Below are 19,971 nucleotides of genomic sequence, written 5' to 3'. Positions count from 1 at the left end.
AAATAAAAATTATTTTGTCCTCAAAGTGCTATAAGAAGGCCCAAAAAGAGCAAAATCAAGTAGGTTCTTTTCTGCGAAAACTGCAGAGAAAACCATGCGCAGTACCTTCTCTGCAAGTAGTGCCTACGCCATCCCCAAGCTCCCTCCGGTTCCAATATCTGCGGTTTCGTCCAATTCCTTCGTCTTCTTCAACCTCCCTTCTTCGTCTACCATTATCCGCAGCTTCGGTCTCAGTTCCAGTGCTTCCCAATTCTTCTGCCGGAACTACCAAACCTTCAACCCTAATCCTTCTCTCTTCTTCCGCTCAAAGCCTCCACGAACTTGTTCTCCAATAAGGGCTGCAGGGAAGGACTACTATTCCACTCTCAATGTCGGTAGGAATGCCACGTTGCAAGAGATTAAGAGCTCTTATCGGAAGCTTGCTCGTAAGGTAATGGGGATGTTTGTTTTTGCTGCATTTTGTTTTTGTTTGGTTGCTGGGAAAACAGAGGAATAGGAATATAATACGAAGTTTTCGTATCAATGTTTTTTGTTTTGTCGTAAAACTGAAGAATGGAAGAGTGGTTCTAGCCAAAACTGGAAAACAAGAGTCCCTTTATGTAGTTGAGGACTTGGCACAAATTTTTACTTCTTGATGTAGTTGAGGACTTGACACAAATTTTTACTTAAAATGTCTGTGACTCTGATTCTGTATACGATTAGCAGTGGAAAATGTGGAGTTTTTCTTTCAAGAATTTTCTTTACATCTACCATGTGTGAGAAAGATTGCCATTGATGATGTGTGTATTGCTCAAGCTGAGACCATTTAAATTTGTGATAGCATTGCATTTCTATATATATATATATATATATAAGTTTTGAGTTAGATTTTACTGAAACTTTGGTTATTTGGGTCAGTACCATCCAGATATGAACAAAGGTGCTGGAGCGGAGGAGAAATTCAAAGAGATAAGTGCTGCATATGAGGTAATTTTTGTGTTTCTTTGCTCTATTTTTGTGTGTGTGTGTGTGTGTGTGTGTGTGTGTGTATAGATTTTCTTTTTTCTTTTTTTCTTTTTTTCTTTTTTTTGTAATTTATTTCCTTTTTCTTTAGGTGATAGGTTTTCTGAGCTCAGGCTCCTGGTTGATAGAATTGAGTGGATTATCTGCATCATATTTTTGTTTTTCCTTTTCTATTCATGTGATAATGGAGCAGCTCTGTAGGTCCTATCTGATGATGAGAAAAGATCTTTATATGATCGCTTTGGTGAGGCAGGTTTGCAAGGAGAACATGGTGGGTCAGGCAGTGGTTCAATGGGGGTAAGCTCATAACTGTAACATTTCTTAGTATATCCTAAATAGTCAGATATCTTCCTGGTCATGAGACAATTAATACAAGGGATACATTCGGTCTCTGTTAATTGTTTATTTATTAATTAATTTTATTTTCTGGAGGAACTGTTAATTTCAATATTAGCTGATGCCTGATTGAACTTCTATAGGTGGATCCTTTTGAAGTTTTTGATACGTTCTTTGGAGGGTCAGATGGTTTTTTTGGAGGAAGAAGTGATTCCGGAGGCATCAATTTTAATTTCAGCAACAAGAAAAACCGAAGTCTTGATATTCGGTAACCATCTAGCTAGAAAGTCGCTATTAATTTCTTGTGATTGATCCAATTAGAAGAATCCCTTTTGTCTCCTTAATATCAATACGAATTTGTGAAATGAAAAGTAAATTATCAGTTTGAGCCATAAATTTTACGTTTTTGAGGTTTTCTTTTTTTTACTGTATAAAAATCTCATATAATCTCAGTTTTGCAGGTATGACCTGTATTTGAGCTTTGAAGAGTCTATATTTGGAGGGCAGCGAGAAATTGAAATTTCTTGTTCTGAGATGTGTGATAATTGTGATGGAACGGGGGCTAAATCTAGTAGCTGTCTAAAATCATGTAGCAGCTGCGGAGGAAGAGGAGGAGTAATGAAAACTCAGAAAACACCATTTGGAATGATGTCACAGGTAATTTGACATCTTCTAAATATTAAAAAGTTATATGTGAATTACTCCCATTTCTTCTATACACGGACCTATGTGAATTACTCCAATTTCTCCTATACACAGACCTCTCTTGTATTTCTGAATTTTATGCACTAAATCCTACTAAAAAGCTTAAGCTAATAAGCAATGGAGCTAACAATGTATATCAAATTAACACACATGACATAACACTTAACATTCTTGAATTGTAGATTAAGCACTAAAATTAATCCACAACCATTTTTAACATGTTCTAAAGCCTGAGTTTGTGAAGAGTTAATTCTATATTCTCCATGATTGTTGATTTAAATGAAGCACTTAATCTTGAGCTCCACACTTTTTTTCCCCCCCAATATTTGGGAACCTAGTGGGCTTGCACATGCTTGATGTAGTTTCTTCATGCAGATCCATTCCCTATGCTCTTTCACGGGTCATAAAATTGGTAATCCAGCCAAATTGCACTTACAGTTATATGTAGGATAGTTCTATGGTGTTTGTTTACATTTCCATTTTGAAAACTGGTTTAGGTCTTGTCCTATTTATGCCAGTTGAATATATAAACAAATATTAGTTGACATGCCAGTTTCTCCTCTCTCTTTCTCAGCTATGGCATTTGAAGATTCAAGAGTATCTAAAAGGCAGTTCACAGTTCAGTCAAATATCTAAGTACTTGCATCATGTGTTCTAGAGTTTCATAAAATTTTTCTACCTTTTACCTAGCCTAATATTGGTGAAAACGAAAAGTATTATCTTCCCCTCCTTTCCTCCCGGAAAAAAAAAAAAAAAAAAAAAAGTCAGTACCGTAAGTTATAGGTACTTCGTTTGGTTAAAGAACTTAGTCTCCTGTACTCCTACACCTCTTTAGAATTTGACATCTGTATTTGACATTTACTCAATATATTTGATGATTATTAGGTGTCTACCTGCACAAAGTGTGGTGGAGATGGCAAGATAATCACTGATTATTGTCGAAGATGTGGAGGCGATGGTCTGGTACAGTCAAAGCGAAACATGAATGTGTTTATACCAGCTGGTGTTAGTAATGGATCTACAATGCAACTACAGGGGGAGGGGAATTTTGATAATAAAAGGTGTGTACTATAGATGAATTTTCTTTCAACAATTAATATGTATGCCAGTATAATCTTTATCTTTTGTTACTCAGTGCTGTAGTGATCATGATTTGATTATTTCATGGACAAGACGTGGCTTCAGTTATTTAGTACTTCCTCTGTCCAGAGTTTAGTTTTATGCTTTTGAAGCGTAAGCTTTTGGGGCTACATCTATGTTTCTGTTTCTATTTGTTTGCGTTGTGTTTTCTATAAGACTAGATACTAAATCCAAATGAAACATGAATAATTTTAGAAGAGATTGCAATTTTATACCCTCTCTACATGTATATATTGGCAGGGGTATAGCTGGTAATCTTTATATAGTGCTCCATATAGAAGAAAAGCATGGAATCAGGAGGGATGGTCTCAATCTGTATTCAACAATAAATGTGGATTATACTGAGGCCATATTAGGGACTGTTAGAAAGGTAATTTTTTTTTTTTTTTCTCCCATAATTGATTTGACATGTGGTGAACATTCTTGATTCTGTCTTTAACCTTTCATTCTTTTCTTCACTGAACAACATGATGATTGTTATCATAACCTTATGTATCATCCCTTTTGTGGACATTTGGATTGTGCCCTCACTTAAGAACTGTTAATTAAATCTTATACTTGATTCGATGCTTGTATAATCTTCGTGGTCTCATTGGTACTTCCTGCTGGTTACCTTTTGCAATATGTTTTTATAATATATGGGTTGTGGAGCAAAATATTGAGTGCTAAGTGTTGTAAAATACAAGTTTATGAGGAAACTTATAACAGACAACAATTGCAACTACTACCACTAATACGTAAACAATACATTCATTTTTGCCTCATTGATACACTTTGTTCCTACACTTTGTGGGCCATTAATACAACTCATTACCACTACTGTTCTTTGTAGAAGTTTTGTGGGACTCTGCAAAGACATTTTGTTGACCGGTAAGAACCATTGCTTGCTTACTGTTTTGGGTAGGTAAGACATAAGCAGGCACATAGAGTGCGGACTTTATTTTTTGGGTAACCCTCCACTCTGCCACCAATATTTGGGATTAATCATAAGAACAGATGTAAAATATGGGGTATGAAACCTTGGCCAATCATGTGCAGTAGTCAATTTGGACCTTGAGTTATTGTTATCCTACCCCTGATTTGCATTGGATATCTTGTTTCAATATTATTTTATTATAAATTATTAGGGGATTTTGTTGAAGATTTTATTTCTTGGGCCATAATCAGTCAATTATGATATGTTGATTAAGTATGGTTTTAGTACCGGGGAGCTGGTCTGTGAAAGCAAACAATGGGAAAAATTGAGTATAGAGTTAGACCAATGTGGTAACTCAGACAGTTGAAACTTTAAATTTTCATCAAATTTTGTACTTTGTGCCATTTCATAGCTACTTATTTAATCTTATTTTGATTTAATATCATGATTGGAAAGTTGCATTGTTTAGTTTTGATATAATGGTGATTTTACCTGGAATTGAGAAAATTGAAGCTGCTTCATCACTAAATCAAATTAGATACCTGCTGCTCTGTGCGAAGAATCATGCAGTATTAGTTAATGATGGTACTACTATTAAGAATAGGAAAAACTGCAGGTATACTTTTTAGTTACAGTTACTGATACTCGGGCTCCAAGAATTAAAAGCAGAGATTTGGATTGTGATAGTTACTAATTACTGTGATCATCATGAGACTACACTATTAATTTATACTGTTCATGTTTATTTTCTCTATCTATTTCTTTGCAAACTTAGATTTTCGAATACTTCTGCTTCAGCTTGCTATGTATTGATTTTTCTTGTGTATTCTGCCTTGCTTTTATCTCTTAATCTTTGAACGGTTTTATGAGCCTTTTTAATATTTCTTAGATGTCTACAGTCCTTATAATTTGAAGTTGTATATAAGTTGCTTGATGAAATTAAGGCTTAAAGTAACTTCAGGTAGAAACAGTTGAAGGATTGAGAGATCTTCAAATTCCTTCTGGCATTCAGCCTGGAGAAACACTAAAGTTGTCACGAATGGGAGTTCCAGACATCAACAAAGCATCAATTCGAGGAGATCATCACTTTATTGTGAATGTTCAAATCCCAAAGAAAATCAGGTCCAGATTACACTTCTTTTTGTTTCCCTTGGTATTAATATCATAATTTAAATCTAAGAATGGTTAAGTGAGAAAAAATGTATTGCATAATGGCAATTGTTTATGATGTTTTCTAGCTTGGCTAACACAGAGCTCTGAAAGGGCTCGAGTTGGGATGCTGCAGGGGGTGGTGATTGAGAAGCAAACATCTTTTTGAGAATTTATCTTACCTGCAGGCTGAAATTGAGCTGTGCTAAGCAGAAAAATGTGCTTTATTTAGTCTGTAAAGAACTACAGTTGATGCGTGAATCTATATCACTAGTTTGCAATCAAACTAACCAAAAAAAAAAAAAAAGAAGGAATTTATATTCTTTTGTGTGAAAACAGGATCAAAAACCTTCGGCATCACTTTAGTTTCTGTTTTTGTAGTCTTTATTTTTAATTTTTTTCTTCTTTTAATATTTAAATATAAATATCATGACATTTTTGTTTCGTTTTTCACTTGTATTTTGTTTAATGTTTTAGTGATGCAGAGCGTGCACTTGTGGAGGAATTGTCCAAGGCTTCTAGGAAAGGCTATTCAGTTTCTTCAGACAGCACTGGTATCATTTTCATAATTGTAACTGTGAAGTTACTTTCAAATGTTTATTTTTTGGTTATTACCAATCCTAGGGGCTTAAACACAGCAGATACTACAAAAAAACTCCTCCTCCTAGCTTGTAGCATCAAATAACGGGAAATTGGTCCTTAAAATTGCAACAAAATAATGTAACAGAAATGAAGTTGGTAGGATTCAAACACAAAAACAACAAGGCTTTTGTCTCATATTATTATTAGTTTGAAATGCTTCGGTTGTAATCAGTATTTTTCATTTTTAAAATTATAATTTATTAAGGTTATGCTTATGGTTTTGAGAGATTTATGTTATTATCTTTTTGGGGGATCTTGAAGGGAGCTTCAACAATCACAAAAATAAAGACCAAGGCAATTTTCAGTCAAGCTGGGGGACCAAAGGTGTTGCATCTTTATGGAACTCAATTAAAGGCTTCCTGGGGTATGTTTTTATTGCAAGTCCTTCGCTTTGTTATGAACAAAATTGACAACCCATTAAATCTAATGCGAAAATCAAGAGGATTAAATTGATTATAAGAATATTTTTCTCCTAAATGAACCTGAATGAGTTTTTACTGCAACAATTTTTCATTTTGCAGACAGAAGCAATCTCGTGAAGGTTTTGCAGTAGTTAGTTTTGACACATCAACAACATTGTGGAGATTAAGAAAGCAGGATCCGTCACTTATGGTCTCCATATTTACAGTTTTCATTATAACATGTATTTGTACCTTGATAGGAAAGACTAATTACCCCAAAGTATTACGACGAAGAAATGGTTCTTCTCTTCGAACAATAAAGGAACAATAAATTCGGTTTTGCTCATAGATTTTGTAACAATTTTTTTTGGTCGTATGATTAGATAAATTAACCAAATGACCAATGGAGAGGTACGATAATGATAGGTCTTGTATGTAACTTTAGCAAATAGAAACAATTTGCTCCGAGAAAACAAAAGGTCAAACATTTCAATTTATTATGCTTCTGGTACTCTGAAAACATTGCAATTCCTTCAAAGTGAAATATGAGTGTGGTTATACAATGCAACTACGGGGGTTTGAGCTTATTATGTATACTGAATTTCCTTCAAGAACCTCCTTCTGATTTTATGAAGTGAAATTGAAACGTCCTTTATAGTTTTCCTCGTCTCTGGTGTCTCTAGAGAACAATTCAGGGCCAAGTCCAAGATGGATGATAAACAAACTTTTATGACAGGTCTATGTGCTTTTTCTTCACCCAACAATTCCTTATCTGCAACTTCTGTGAATTCCAAAGAGAATGATTCCCTAACCCATTTCCTCAAGCTCAAATCTTCAACAAACATTTTATCTGTAGGCTTTTTTCCTGTGAAAGTTTCCATAAGCAAAATACCATAACTGTACACATCTCCTTTTGTGGAAACAATCCCATCTAGTCCATATTCTGCAGAGAAATATCCAACAATGTTAAAGAAGGGTTGTATAAACAAGCAAAATGAAACTATAGCTCGAAAACTATATTACCTGGTGCCATATACCCAATAGTGGCTAGGGTTTTGGTTTGTGTCATCAAAGCGTTTTTGCCTAACATTTTTGTAATTCCGAAATCAGCAACATGAGCAACCATATCTCCATCTAAAAGTATGTTGCTAGGCTTTATATCACAATGAACAACAGGCTCTGAATAATCATGATGAAGGTATTCCAATGCAGATGCAACATCAATCATTATGTTCAATCTTTGTAACATATTTAGATTGTAGTTACAATTATGCAACCACTTCTCAAGGCTTCCCATAGGCATGAATTGTAGCACCAAGGCTTTGAATTCATTTCCATTGTGAGCCTTCAAAATTTTGATAAGATTCCGATGGTGGAGATTGAATAATGCTTCACATTCAGCATCAAAACTCTTACATGCCTTTTCGAAATTCAGATTGAAAACTTTTATTGCAACATGCAATCCATCATTGAGTTTTCCTTCATATACAGAGCCAAAACTCCCTGTACCGAGTAAGTTTGCTTCGTTGAAGCCATTCGTTGCCTCCAGCAGCTCTTTATGTGAAATCTCTGTCCATGTTGATGGAAGTTTCAAGGTGGCCTCACTCGAAATTTTCAAAGCCTTATCTTTTTTGCATCTCACGAACAAACATGCAAGTGCCAATATAAGTAATATTGATGAAACCACTGGCAAAGTAATCCTCAGCACACCTATAGTTTCTGTTGCATTTCTTGATTTATGAGTTTCTTTCCTTGTGCATGGCAATACTTGCAGCCGAGGTGCACCACAAAGTCCATTGTTTGACAAAAATGATTGAGCTGAGAAATTCACAAAAGGTCCTCCAGTAGGGATTTCTCCTTCCAGCTGGTTGTAGACACATTGAAATATTTTAGGCTCAGTAATGCCTTCAAAGACTTTGGAATTTCTCCAGATAATTTGTTTCTTGACAAATCCATAAGTTCTATGCTTATAAGTTTGCCAAATGAAGTGGGAATTTGACCTGTGAATCTATTTTGTGCCAAGGAAAGATTTACCAAATTCTGAAGACTCCCAATGGTACTTGGTATGTTGCCTGAAAGCTCATTTTTTGATAAATCTATTGCTATCAGAACTTTCAAGTTCTCAACATTCAAAGGGAGAGATCCAACAAGAGAATTGGATGAGAGGTTCACTGTCAAGATATATACAAGACTCCATAATGCGTTTGGAATTGTGGAATTCAATCCATTGGAGTTCAATGAGAGAGTTCTTAGAGAACTGAGATTTCCCAAGCATTCTGGTATAGACCCAATGAGCTTATTATTGGCCAAAAACAACTCAACCAGGCTCTCTAAGTGGCAAATTTCTGAAGGTATAAATCCTTGTACCTCGTTTCCATTCAAATATATACCTTGAACCTTTTGGAGTCCTCCAATTGTAGGTGGAATGGATCCAGTCAAGTCATTGTCATCCAACTTTAAGGTAATTAAGCTGCTTAAACTCCCAATTTGTTTAGGAATATTGCCCTTCATTGAGCAATTAATGACTCCAAAATATTGGAGGGAAGAAGAAAGATTCCCACCAAAATCTGGAAGCATTGCATTCAATGGGTTGCTTTCCAACTCTAACAATCTAAGATATTTACAATCTGATAAAGAAGTGAAGAAGTTGTCTGAAGAGTCAATGGTAAAATTGTTGAAGGCTAAGTTAAGCCATTGGATATTTCGTAAAGAACAAAGTTTACTTGTAACAGTGCCATAGAATGAATTGTATGGAATATCAATTTGGGTGAGTTGAGAAGCATTCGATATAAAATTGAGGATTGGACCAGTGAAATCGTTCATTCCTATGACAAGCTGCTTAAGGTTGGGAAATAGGAAACTTGTATGTGATGGAAATTGGCCTGACAAGTGATTAACTGCTAGTCCAATGATCCTCATTGAAGAAATATTGAAGAATTTAGGTGGCATGGGTCCACTGAAATGGTTCACTTGGAGGACTAATACCTCAAGATTTTGAAGATCACCAATCTCACTGGGTACTATACCTGCCACAGTATCAATTATCTATGTTTAATTCCGATGCCAGCAATCAAATTGACTTTAGATATATTAATAAAAGAAATTGACCTATGGACATATTAATTCTGAAAAGTTCTATTATAATGTACACACTGGCTTGCACGCATACACATAAAGTGTTTCATGTACCAAAGTATTTGATAATAATTATCCCTTAAATTCTTTCATCCAATACCATAAATAAGCCCGTTTAACAATTAGCATACTCTGTCAAAGACTTTGATATATAGAATGGACTGAACTATATATAGTAGTAGCATTTTCCTAGACGACCAGCTTATGTTGGCCGACGTACATTTCAATACGTCTTGCAAGGCATGGAAATATCCTGCAAGATAGTTGCTGGATACTGTAGCCCAGTTTATCCTCGACTACATCGCCTAATAGAATAAAATTATATATATATATATATATATTTAATACTTAATTAATTAAAATCGTTATAAAGTTGGTGCACATACCTGTTAAGTTGTTGGGCCCAAGATAAAGCTCCTTCAGAATTGTCAAGTTTCCAATATTTCTGGGTATGCTTCCAACAAAGCGATTATATGATAATAACAAAAATTGAAGATTTTTGCATTGAGACCATTGGGATGGAATGGTGCCACCAAGCTGATTGTGAGCTAAAGCCAACAGTTTGAGATTAGGAACACTTTCACAGATACTGTTTGGCAGGCTACCGGATAGATTATTATATGTGAAACTCAAATTTTTCAAAGAAGAAATATCGAGGACAAACAAAGGAAAAGGCCCTGTTAAGGCATTGTATCGTATGGACAACACCTCAAGGCTGTTCACGTGACCAATCTCCTTTGGAATTTCTGCAAAAATAAATTTTTTTCATCTATATAATATACTAAGTCAAACAAAAATAATTTGGCATCTCAAAGACATGTTATATATATTCCAATCATATACCATAAAACTGATGTGCTTAGATATATATTATGCTTACTTTTCCTTTTTTTTTTCTTTTTTTAATAACAAAAATGAGTTAATCCTTCTTTTATTGTTTTATTTGATCTGATGACTAATAACATTGCTTACATATGGCACATCATGCTATCTAAGTAAAACGTATTATTATATGTGAATGGCACATCAAAAAATGTAACTATATATGCTTGACTCAAAAAAAAAAAAAAAAAATACTTACATTTTATTTTTTTTTAATTTATTTTCAATTCAACTCCTTCAAATAATATGAATAAAAAAGAACAAAGAATCTGCTTGTATTTATGAAAACAAGCAGAAAGTTGATAAAACTATCTAGAGATCAAGTAGGAATGGATAAATTATGATTTCTGAAAGCTACACCCTAGATTTTATGAGTAATTGAGCACAACTCAAACTCATAAAATTTAAAAATATGATAAGCGCAACTTTATTTATTTATTTATTTTAAAATGTTAAAGTTTGACCGGTTCATCTTACTACAAATTGATTTTGGAGAAAAAAAAAATGTAGAAGTTAAAAGAATCTAGAAAGTAGTGATGTATTATAACAGTTGAGCTATGTATACCTTTCAAGTTGTTATAGTCAAGATACAACTCCTTCAATGTTGTTAGGTTCCCAATCTCTCTTGGTATGCCTGTGATATATAATATACACACATATATAAATATATATATATATATATATATGCAATGGTAGGCTTGCGCAGTGATAGTTAGAGTCTCCTGTTAAGCCATGCACATTTGATAAAATATATGTTTCACTAGATGTAATGGGAGACATCCATACGCTATAAAATAAATGTACAAACCTATTATATTAAAATTATACATTATATATTAAAAAGTTTCAAAATTATAGTTTATACGACTAATTACCAAGACATGATGAATATGAAAAATTAATGGCCGGCAAAATTCATACCTGTAAGCTGGTTATTTTTGAAACTCATTATTTGTAACGAAGACAAATTGAAGATGGAAGTAGGTAATAAACCTGTAAACTGATTACCATACAAATTCAAGGATTCAAGTTTTGGAAACAATCCAAACCAAGAAGGAATCTCTCCTTTCATCAGGTTATTAAATCCAAAATTGATCATCTTCAACCGCCGTAGCCGAGTCAATTCCACGGGCAAGGATCCATGAAAACTATTGTTTTCTAATCTTAATTCTACAAGAAAAGTAAGGTTTCCAAGTTGTGGAGGAACAGTTCCAGTAAGACCCATATAAGAAAGATTCAACATGGTAACCCTTTTGTGTTTAGCACCACAAGTTACACCAACCCAGCTGCAAATGGATGAAGAAGTTGACCAATTTTCGGACAAAATGTTTTGTGGATCATGGGTTATATGGGATTTTAGGACAAGAAGAGCTGACTGGTCTGTGGTTATGTTGGTTGTTTCAGACATGATTATGGTAACCATAATGGAACAAAGTAAGATGGACATGGACATGGTTTTCATCATGATCAGTTGAATAAAGCAAGTTCCACAGTGAGTTACTTTCTGTGGGTTGAACATTGTATTTGAAAATATGGAAGAGGAAAGTGATTATGAGTTGAGTTTAAAGCAGTTGATCATGTTCTCATTTGTTGCATGGTTTAATTTAATTAAATATCCACCTCAAGGATTTATATATATATATATATATATACACAATGGGAATAATTCGAATCACCCTTTGAAACTTGAGAAAATTCTTCATGGTTACAACGGTTTTACTAGGGGTGGGCATGGATTGGATTGGTTTGGTTTTGGACCGAAATACAACCCAATCCATACATATTGGTTTTTCTAATTTACAATTCAAACCAAACCATTGAAGCATTAAATCCAAACCAAACCAAACCATTTATGATCGGTTTGGTTTGGATTGGTTGATCAGTTTGAAACTTACTAATTTATAAATATATAATACAAATAAAAAATTTTCCAAATATAAAATATAAATAATAAATTATAATTATCCAAACATAAAATACAATTAGAATAATATAACATAGTCTACAATGGAAAATAAAGAAGAAAATGTAGCAAATAATACACATCATGCACTTATTAAATAGCGAACATTAATGTCATCATCTCACTCCTATAAAATCAAATTAAAATTGTTAGAACAAATAATGTAAAATAATACATTCATCAAAATTCATTCACTCAAAAATCAATGCATAATTCCTTTTTTTTTTTTAACCTTAAAACTTGGGTAAATCATAAGTCAATCAACGTTAACAGGTTCACTAATTTTAGTTAACTCTGTAAGCTCTACAAAGATCAAAACAATAAAATTAGCAATAAATTATATTTAAACATTTATATATATATATATATATATAAGTAACAATTGGATACAATATATGTAGATATATATATATATATATGATGGGAATGTAAAAAAAATATATATATTATGGTGATGGTGATGGACTGGTGGTGGGCGTCAACAAAGGTAAATGTTTAGTTTAGGGTTACAACTTACAATTTAATTTGGAATTTGGGATATGGGGATGTAAAAGAAAAAAAAATTATATATATATATATATATATTAAAAATCAATATAAAAAATGGAAAAAAAATTAAAAATTAATATATAAAAATGAAAAAAAATATTCTAAAATTAATATATAAAAATGAAAAGAATAAAAAATATATAATTTTTTAGTTATATAATATTTTATTTGGATTGGATTGGATTTATATTTTTAATCCATAACCAATCCAATCCATATAATTTATAATATTTTGAACCCAATCCAATCCAATTGATGTAAAAATCCAATCCAAACCGTTAAAAATGGATTGGATTTGGCGGATTGAACGGGTTGGATTGGATTTTGCCCACCCCTAGGTTTTACCATGTCAACGAAACAACAATCAATAATCAAATAAATATTTTAATAATTAATGCACGTTATAACGTGTAAAGTTTATTTATATGTGAATATTTCTGCAATATATATAGATTAAATATTACTTGTGTGTATGACTAATATTTAATATTTGATTACATTAGTTTAGTTGCATGACATCAGTTGATAAGCAGGTGTGGTATATAAATAATTTTTTCGATTCCTGTGCTACATATTTTTACTTCAATAATTGAGTCATATATATATAAACCTATTAATGTTAGTTTTAGCTAGTCCGGTTCTATTCTCGAAATTCAACCCACTTTCCCATCATCTTCTCTCTAAAAAAGAATAAAAAATAGTAGCTTACATGACAAGAAAGCATTAGATTATCATTAAGGTCTTCAAATATACAAATCTTGTTTTTCATCTATATATAATATTTGAAAGACTTTCCGTCAGCTAGCATAATTACTTGAACACTTATTACACTATACATAAAATAATTTTGAGAACTTATCTTAACCGCAGGCAGAAATTGTGCTGTGCTGAGCAGAAAATGTACTGCATATAGTTTGTACATATAGAACTACAGATGATGCATGAATCTTAAGATCCCTAGTTTGCCATTTAAACTGCCAAAAATAAAGTAATTCCTATGCTTTTGTGTAAAAACAAGATCAAATTAAGACCTGTGTCATAACTTTGGTTGCCGTTTTTATAGCCTTGTTTTTATGTTATTATCATGTGATTTTTGTAGTATTGTGTTTATGTTATGACAGTGATGCAGAGCGTGGTGTTGTGGAGGAATTGTCCAAGGATTCTAAGGAAAGGCTACTCAATTTCTTCAGAATGCACTGGTATCGGTTTCATTATCATAACTGTGAAGTTACTTTGCATATGTTTTATATTTGTTCGGTTACCATCAATTCTTAGAGTATAAACGTTAGAAAAATAGGTTCAACTATATATAAATATAATTATACATATCAAAAGCAGAGCCTGACTATAGTGAGCACTCTCCCCATGTGCCGCAGTTTATGTTGATCAAAAAGTGATGATCCAATATTTTGATGTTTAATAATATTATAAGTTAATTAAATGATAATTAATATATAAATTATTAAATAAAAAATTTAAGTTTAATTTTTTCTCCCAAAAAAAAAAGTTTAATTTGTTATTAGTACAAGAAAAATATTTAATTGTTACATAAAAATAAATAATATAAATATATTTTTTAGATGTCTGAATTATTTTATTTTATACATAACACAAAGAAATAAATAATTATAAATTGTCATTTAGAATAAAAAATATTATTTATCACCATTGATGAAAATGAAACTTACATGCCAATTAACAATTTAAATTATTATTATTAAAGGATTCACTTTAAAAATTTTAATATAAAAAATAATAAAATTAAATAACACAATTAGAATTTATTACATACTTGTGTGATCCTCACTGATAATTACAAATAATAAAACTTATTAAGAGAAAGATTTGTGTATTTGATATTCATTCATATATATATATTTTTTTAATTTCTACATAACAAAGTATTTTTAATTTTTATCGATAATTTTCTTTCGTAGTAAAATAGATATTGTGTGTAGGGATATTGGCATCAATGTACTATAAATTATACATCATTTTGTACTTTGCATTCTAAACCTTTTTTTGACATTTTGCACTTTGAACTTCACTATTTTTTATATCTTACACCCTTCTTTCTTTTTCTGTTAATTTTTTAACAGCACATGGGACAAACAATGAATGTATAAAATGTAATTTTGTAAAGTTTATGATACAGAATGTCAAAAAAATTAAATAAAAGATTATTTTTTTGAAAAAGTAAATTTGAACAAGCATTAAAATATCTTTTTTTGGGAAAAATAAAATTTTGTAAAATATACATGTTAGAAAATTTTAAAAGTTTTTTTTTAAAATTAATAAATATAAATATAAAAATACATTTAATAAATAAAATAAATTTTTTTATAAAAATAATCTTTCAAAGTTTTCTTTTAGATTTTATATATACTTGATTTTTTTTTGAATTTTTATAATATGCAGATATTATTATTATTTTTCAAAAATTGCATTTGCATTCCTTTAAAGCTTTAGTCATTTTAAAAAATAATAATTCTCTTTAATAAAAAAACGAGTTTATTAATTTTTCATTAAATTTTTTATTTGAAAAATTTTGGATTTTACCTCTAAATTACACATAATTACACTTTGCATCCTTATTTTTTGTCCTATGTGCCAACTATATGGTGATTCTGTTAAAAGTTAACCAAAAAAAAAAAAAAAAAAGAAAAAAAAGAAAAAAAAAGAAAAAAAGAAAAAGGGTTTAAGGTGCAAAAAAACAAAAAATAAAATAAAATTTAGAATGCATAATGCTAAAAAGAAAACTTACGATGCAAATTACCAAATTATGTATAGTTTAGGATGTACTGATGTTAATATCCTATTTTTTAATTTAAAGGATTCTCTAAAATTACCAATATACAATCATTGTTTTATGCAATAAACACCACAAAGGAAAGGAAAAAAAATAAAAAATTAACCGCATTAATTTATATTTTTATAAGCTTTTATAATTAACCGCATTATTTTATAAGCTTTGATTTATGGGATTGAGGGTTTACTGGTCAACTTTTTTTGTGACCAAAATAGCGATTGCAGAAATCCACCTTTTTTTTTTTTTTTTTTTTTTTTTTTTTTTTTTGGTTTTAAGTAATGATATCTCTAAAGCTAGAAATTATCGAGAACTTCAGTGATGCTAGTGTAATTTCTTTTCAATAAAATTTTTATGGAGCGGGTTCCATGCATATATTAGCTATATGCACACATGGGACAGAGCTGGATGAGCAGCACTGAAAAAATATATGTGTGTGATTTGTGTGGATTTCATGTGAAACCCACCTTTTTGTGAAAGGAAGGAGCAACGTTCACGGAAGCATTGAAAATTTGTTGCAAGTTTCCAACCAACTACCGAGACATGGTTAATGATCTGCAATGGTGTACCACAAGGTGCAAAGGTTTAAGTAATCTTCAAAATCAAAAGAATATAATTCGATCCTTTAAGGGCATGATTGACAGGTGAGGCGCTTAGAAAATGCCGCAAAAGCTTAAAAACAAAACAAATGAAAACAAAACAAGAACAAAATAAAACAAAAAAGTCCCAATAAAGGTTTTGTCTTTTTAACTTTGAATTTTATTAGAGGTGCTTCTAAAGTCTTTTGAATTTTTTTATCCCAATAAAGATTTTGTATTTTTAACTTTGAACCAGTAAATGGCATTTTTGTGAAATGCTAGCGACAAGCAGCCTCTCTATTAGTCCATGAAAGCTGAGCTGCCGCAGTACTGTTCTGCTTTCTCTGTACAGCGAATTTTCAATGCTGCCTTCTCGTAACCAAGTGGGATCCACGCGTAACCTACACGTATAAGGCTCATTTATTTGTGAAATTTCTGCACTAAAGCTGCTGCTCATAAAAAAGTGATGATCCAATATTCAGCATTCATTATTATAAAAATAAAAAAATAAAACACATTTTAAATTCAATAAAATATAAATTATGAAAAAGTATGTAAAGTTTTATCATAACGTTTCACCTCAGTAATAAATTAATTCATTAAACAAAGGCAAAAGAAAAAAATCTTAAATTATAATAGTACACTTCGTTCTTTCAAATCCTTAAAATCAGTTATAAAATCTATGCTAATTTTTTTCTGCAACTTCTTTTTCAATATAAGTCATCATTCATTTTGTTTCGAAGCTTAGTCCTCACAATACGTATAGTATAGTCGAGAATAATATTTCTATAGTTGCAGTAGAGATTGGAAGAGTAAATACAAATTCAAGCATTTTCTAAACTAGTGGGTAACTTATTTGATTTTCTTGTTTTTGGCATCTATTGACATAAATCAAATATAGTCAACAAATTTTTAAATTCTGAATGCCCAACAACATTATATTCATAATGTTCAAATTCCATTATTAACTTTATCTTTTCATAATCATCAAAATTTTGTGAATAAATTTTTTCTACTAATTTGCAAATATTATCCATTTTGAAATATTTTTATATTTTACGAGGACCTAAAATTGAACTAAGAATAAGTAACTCCACAAAATGTTTATTAAACCTGGTATTTAATTCTTCTAACTGAGTTTCTACTGCAGCATAAAAGATATCAACCCAATAATGATGTTCAATAGTAATTTCATCTTGTTGATTATTAGCTCGACCTCTTTTAGCATTCATATGTGAAACATCTATTTTGCGCGTTTCACATAATGAATTGACTTTGGTAAGAAAGTAGTTCCTAATATATAATTTTCTTTTTTCTTTTTTTCCTTTTTTTTTTAATAGTGGTATTAAATGGGTAATATTATATATTTAGAAAAAGAAACTTGAAGAAAAAAACTAAAATTAAAAAGACAAACTTGGAAAGGCATAAAAAGAGATGAATATTTAATGCGGGTCCACGTGGTGAAGTGAAGTAATAACGAGGAAGAAAAGTAGTCTAACATTAAAAAAAAAAAAAGAAAAAAAAAAGAAAAAAAAAAAAAAAGAATGTTTACATGCAGAGAAATGGGGTAATTTCTTCATTTAACATGTATAAATCTACAAAAGGCATAAGGGGCATTTTCTTTAGTGAGGGGGGCACACCTGTAAATGTAACCTAAATAGAAGTTGAAATTTATTTATTTATTTTTTTAAAAAATTCAAGGGACCCACTATGCGCCCAGTGCATGCAGCTCCATGAAAGCTGAGCAGTAGCTCTGCCTGCTCCCCAGTTATGGTTGGGTCTGAGAAGCAGTACTATAGGTGGTTTATATATATATATATATATGCATACCTTTCAGTTTCATGTTGTTTCTATTTTCAAATCTTTATTCTCTTTTGACAATTCTCATTCTCAATATTTTTATTATCTTCGTGCTTCATCTCTTTTCATCTTTTTTCTAAACAAGTTTATCCATATATAACATCTATGGATAAAAAGAAGTTTAATCTTCAAACATTTTTAGAACAAAAAGGGATTAAGATTCCAAAAAGTGTGAAGGCTGATATAGCTTATTCAACTGACCAAGAGATTGAAGGTGGAATTGTGATTCATGCTAGTACCTTTGACTTAGGCTTGTATCTTCCATTCCATCCTTTGATTAGAGAAATCTTATCCAAACTCGGTCTAGCTCCCATCCAATTATCCCTAAATTGTTGGAGGATAATGTTTGGTATCATCGCGTTGAACCAAATATGTAAAATTAACTTGGGTTGGAACGAGTTTTGTCATTGTTATGTCGTTAAGCAAAATTGTGCAGGTACTTATTATTTCTCTCATAGAGAAACCACTACTGTTTTGGTCACTGACTTACCCAAATCTGAGAAAGGATGGAAAGAAAACTTGATCTCTCTTACCGGCGATTGGGAACGACGACCTGGGGACACTGATACCCACTTGGTCCCTAGAACTAAAGCTACTACTGCTCTTAAATCTACAGGTACGTAGCTAGTTGCTTCAAATATTTTTCTCAATATTTATTTATTTATTTTTTTAATTTTCGGATTAGATCTGGTTGTTTGCTATCATATAATTGAATTAATCATATATGTATTTATTTATATTATATGCTGCTTTCTCAGGCCTCAAGCCTCGAGATTCGGATGTGAATCATTTAGACTTAAACAAGGCTTTGGGTTTGCCCAACGAAGAGAGAAATTGGAAACAACTTCGTGATCATCTGCATCGAGAAAGTAAGATAGCTGATGAATCTCAAACTTCTCTGCTAACAGCCACGTGTCCACCACGTAACAGCCTCGGGAGTTATGCTCAGAGTATGGAAGCAGACCTATCTGAAATGATGACAGATATTTTATCCTCGCCATCGTCTTATAAGAAACAAAAGCGGATACATCCTCATTCTGCTACTCCAATAGTTGCTAATTTGGTCCTTACTAACCCTTGTTCTGATTATGAGTCCATTCCTTCTGTAGCTGCTGTTAAATCAAAAGGTACTATTGATAATATTGATCTGCAGGGATTGAAAGATCAAGAGACAGCTGATCTATCTAAGAAAGACATTAAAATTGATCAACTTTTAGAACACAAGTCGCATGAAGAGGTTCGTTCACAGGTGGCTCAAACGTTTGGAAAGGTAAATATATATATATATATATATATATACAGCCACGATCTGAGATAGCCATCAAAGTTTTTATTATAATTTTTGAATTATTTCAAAGGATAATAAATTTAATGATATTTTGGTAAACCATTAAAACTCTAAAGGATATTAAAACTCTAAAAGATAAAGTAAATTTTATTTAAATTAAAAAAAATATTTTTACATTTCAATTAGATAAGTTAAAAATTAATAAGTAAATTTAATTCAAACGAGAATAATTCAAAAGCTGATAAATAAATTTAATTTAAAAGTTGATAAATGAGAACATAATAGAAAATTATGGATTCTTTATAATAGAAAAATTCTCTTATATATACATGCTTTTTGCTCTCTATAATATTTTTATGTAACGTTTTCCCATTTGAATTTAATTATTATTTTAAATTATGCTAAGTTTTTCACTATGGAAATTATCTTTTTTAAGTTCCAAAAAGAGGTCGGAAGTATCGTAGATGCCTTATTGAATCGCATCAAGGAATTAGAAGATATCATTGGAAGGAAAGATAAGGATCTTGAAGAATTGAAGTTGATGAAAAAGGAGGAGCCAGTAAGAGCTGGAATCCCAGGAGCAACAAACACAGAAAGCCTTAAAAAAGCTCGTGAAGAG

At 31.4% G+C, this 19,971-nt stretch overlaps 2 protein-coding genes across 2 annotated transcripts; one reads left to right on the top strand and one right to left on the bottom strand.

Moving 5' to 3' along the window:
* Positions 1-51: 51 nt before the first annotated feature.
* LOC107435129 (uncharacterized) lies at positions 52-6,637 on the top strand. The gene is made up of 11 exons (XM_048473442.2): positions 52-430; positions 898-966; positions 1,204-1,299; positions 1,482-1,606; positions 1,800-1,995; positions 2,929-3,104; positions 3,424-3,553; positions 5,061-5,221; positions 5,726-5,802; positions 6,152-6,254; positions 6,412-6,637. The coding sequence occupies exons 1-11, from the start codon at positions 95-97 to the stop codon at positions 6,620-6,622; spliced, it is 1,680 nt and encodes a 559-aa protein (XP_048329399.2). The 5' UTR covers positions 52-94; the 3' UTR covers positions 6,623-6,637.
* A 142-nt stretch (positions 6,638-6,779) lies between these two features.
* Positions 6,780-11,716, bottom strand: LOC107419562 (LRR receptor-like serine/threonine-protein kinase FLS2). The gene is made up of 4 exons (XM_060815056.1): positions 11,230-11,716; positions 9,813-10,172; positions 8,326-9,317; positions 6,780-8,155 (listed from the first exon to the last, which is right to left on the bottom strand). Exons 1-4 carry the CDS (start codon positions 11,714-11,716, stop codon positions 7,292-7,294), a joined length of 2,703 nt encoding a protein of 900 aa, XP_060671039.1. The 3' UTR covers positions 6,780-7,291.
* Positions 11,717-19,971: the final 8,255 nt, after the last annotated feature.

This window comes from Ziziphus jujuba, chromosome 2, assembly GCF_031755915.1.
Source record: "Ziziphus jujuba cultivar Dongzao chromosome 2, ASM3175591v1".
Taxonomy (NCBI): Eukaryota; Viridiplantae; Streptophyta; class Magnoliopsida; order Rosales; family Rhamnaceae; genus Ziziphus; species Ziziphus jujuba.
Note: the sequence above shows the minus strand (reverse complement) of the source record. Positions and strands in the feature narration are given on the sequence as shown.

Bases quoted from the DNA above. Each gene is read 5' to 3' on its own strand.
- LOC107435129 (XM_048473442.2), top strand. From the start codon at position 95: ATGCGCAGTACCTTCTCTGCAAGTAGTGCCTACGCCATCCCCAAGCTC. The intron at 431-897 runs GTAATGGGGATG...TATTTGGGTCAG, and splicing joins ATCGGAAGCTTGCTCGTAAG to TACCATCCAGATATGAACAA. The intron at 3,105-3,423 runs GTGTGTACTATA...ATATATTGGCAG, and splicing joins GGGAATTTTGATAATAAAAG to GGGTATAGCTGGTAATCTTT.
- LOC107419562 (XM_060815056.1), bottom strand. From the start codon at position 11,716: ATGTCTGAAACAACCAACATAACCACAGACCAGTCAGCTCTTCTTGTC. The intron at 10,173-11,229 runs GTATGAATTTTG...TTATTTTTGCAG, and splicing joins CAAAAATAACCAGCTTACAG to AAATTCCAAAGGAGATTGGT. The intron at 9,318-9,812 runs GTATGTGCACCA...ATACTGTGGCAG, and splicing joins TGGGCCCAACAACTTAACAG to GTATAGTACCCAGTGAGATT.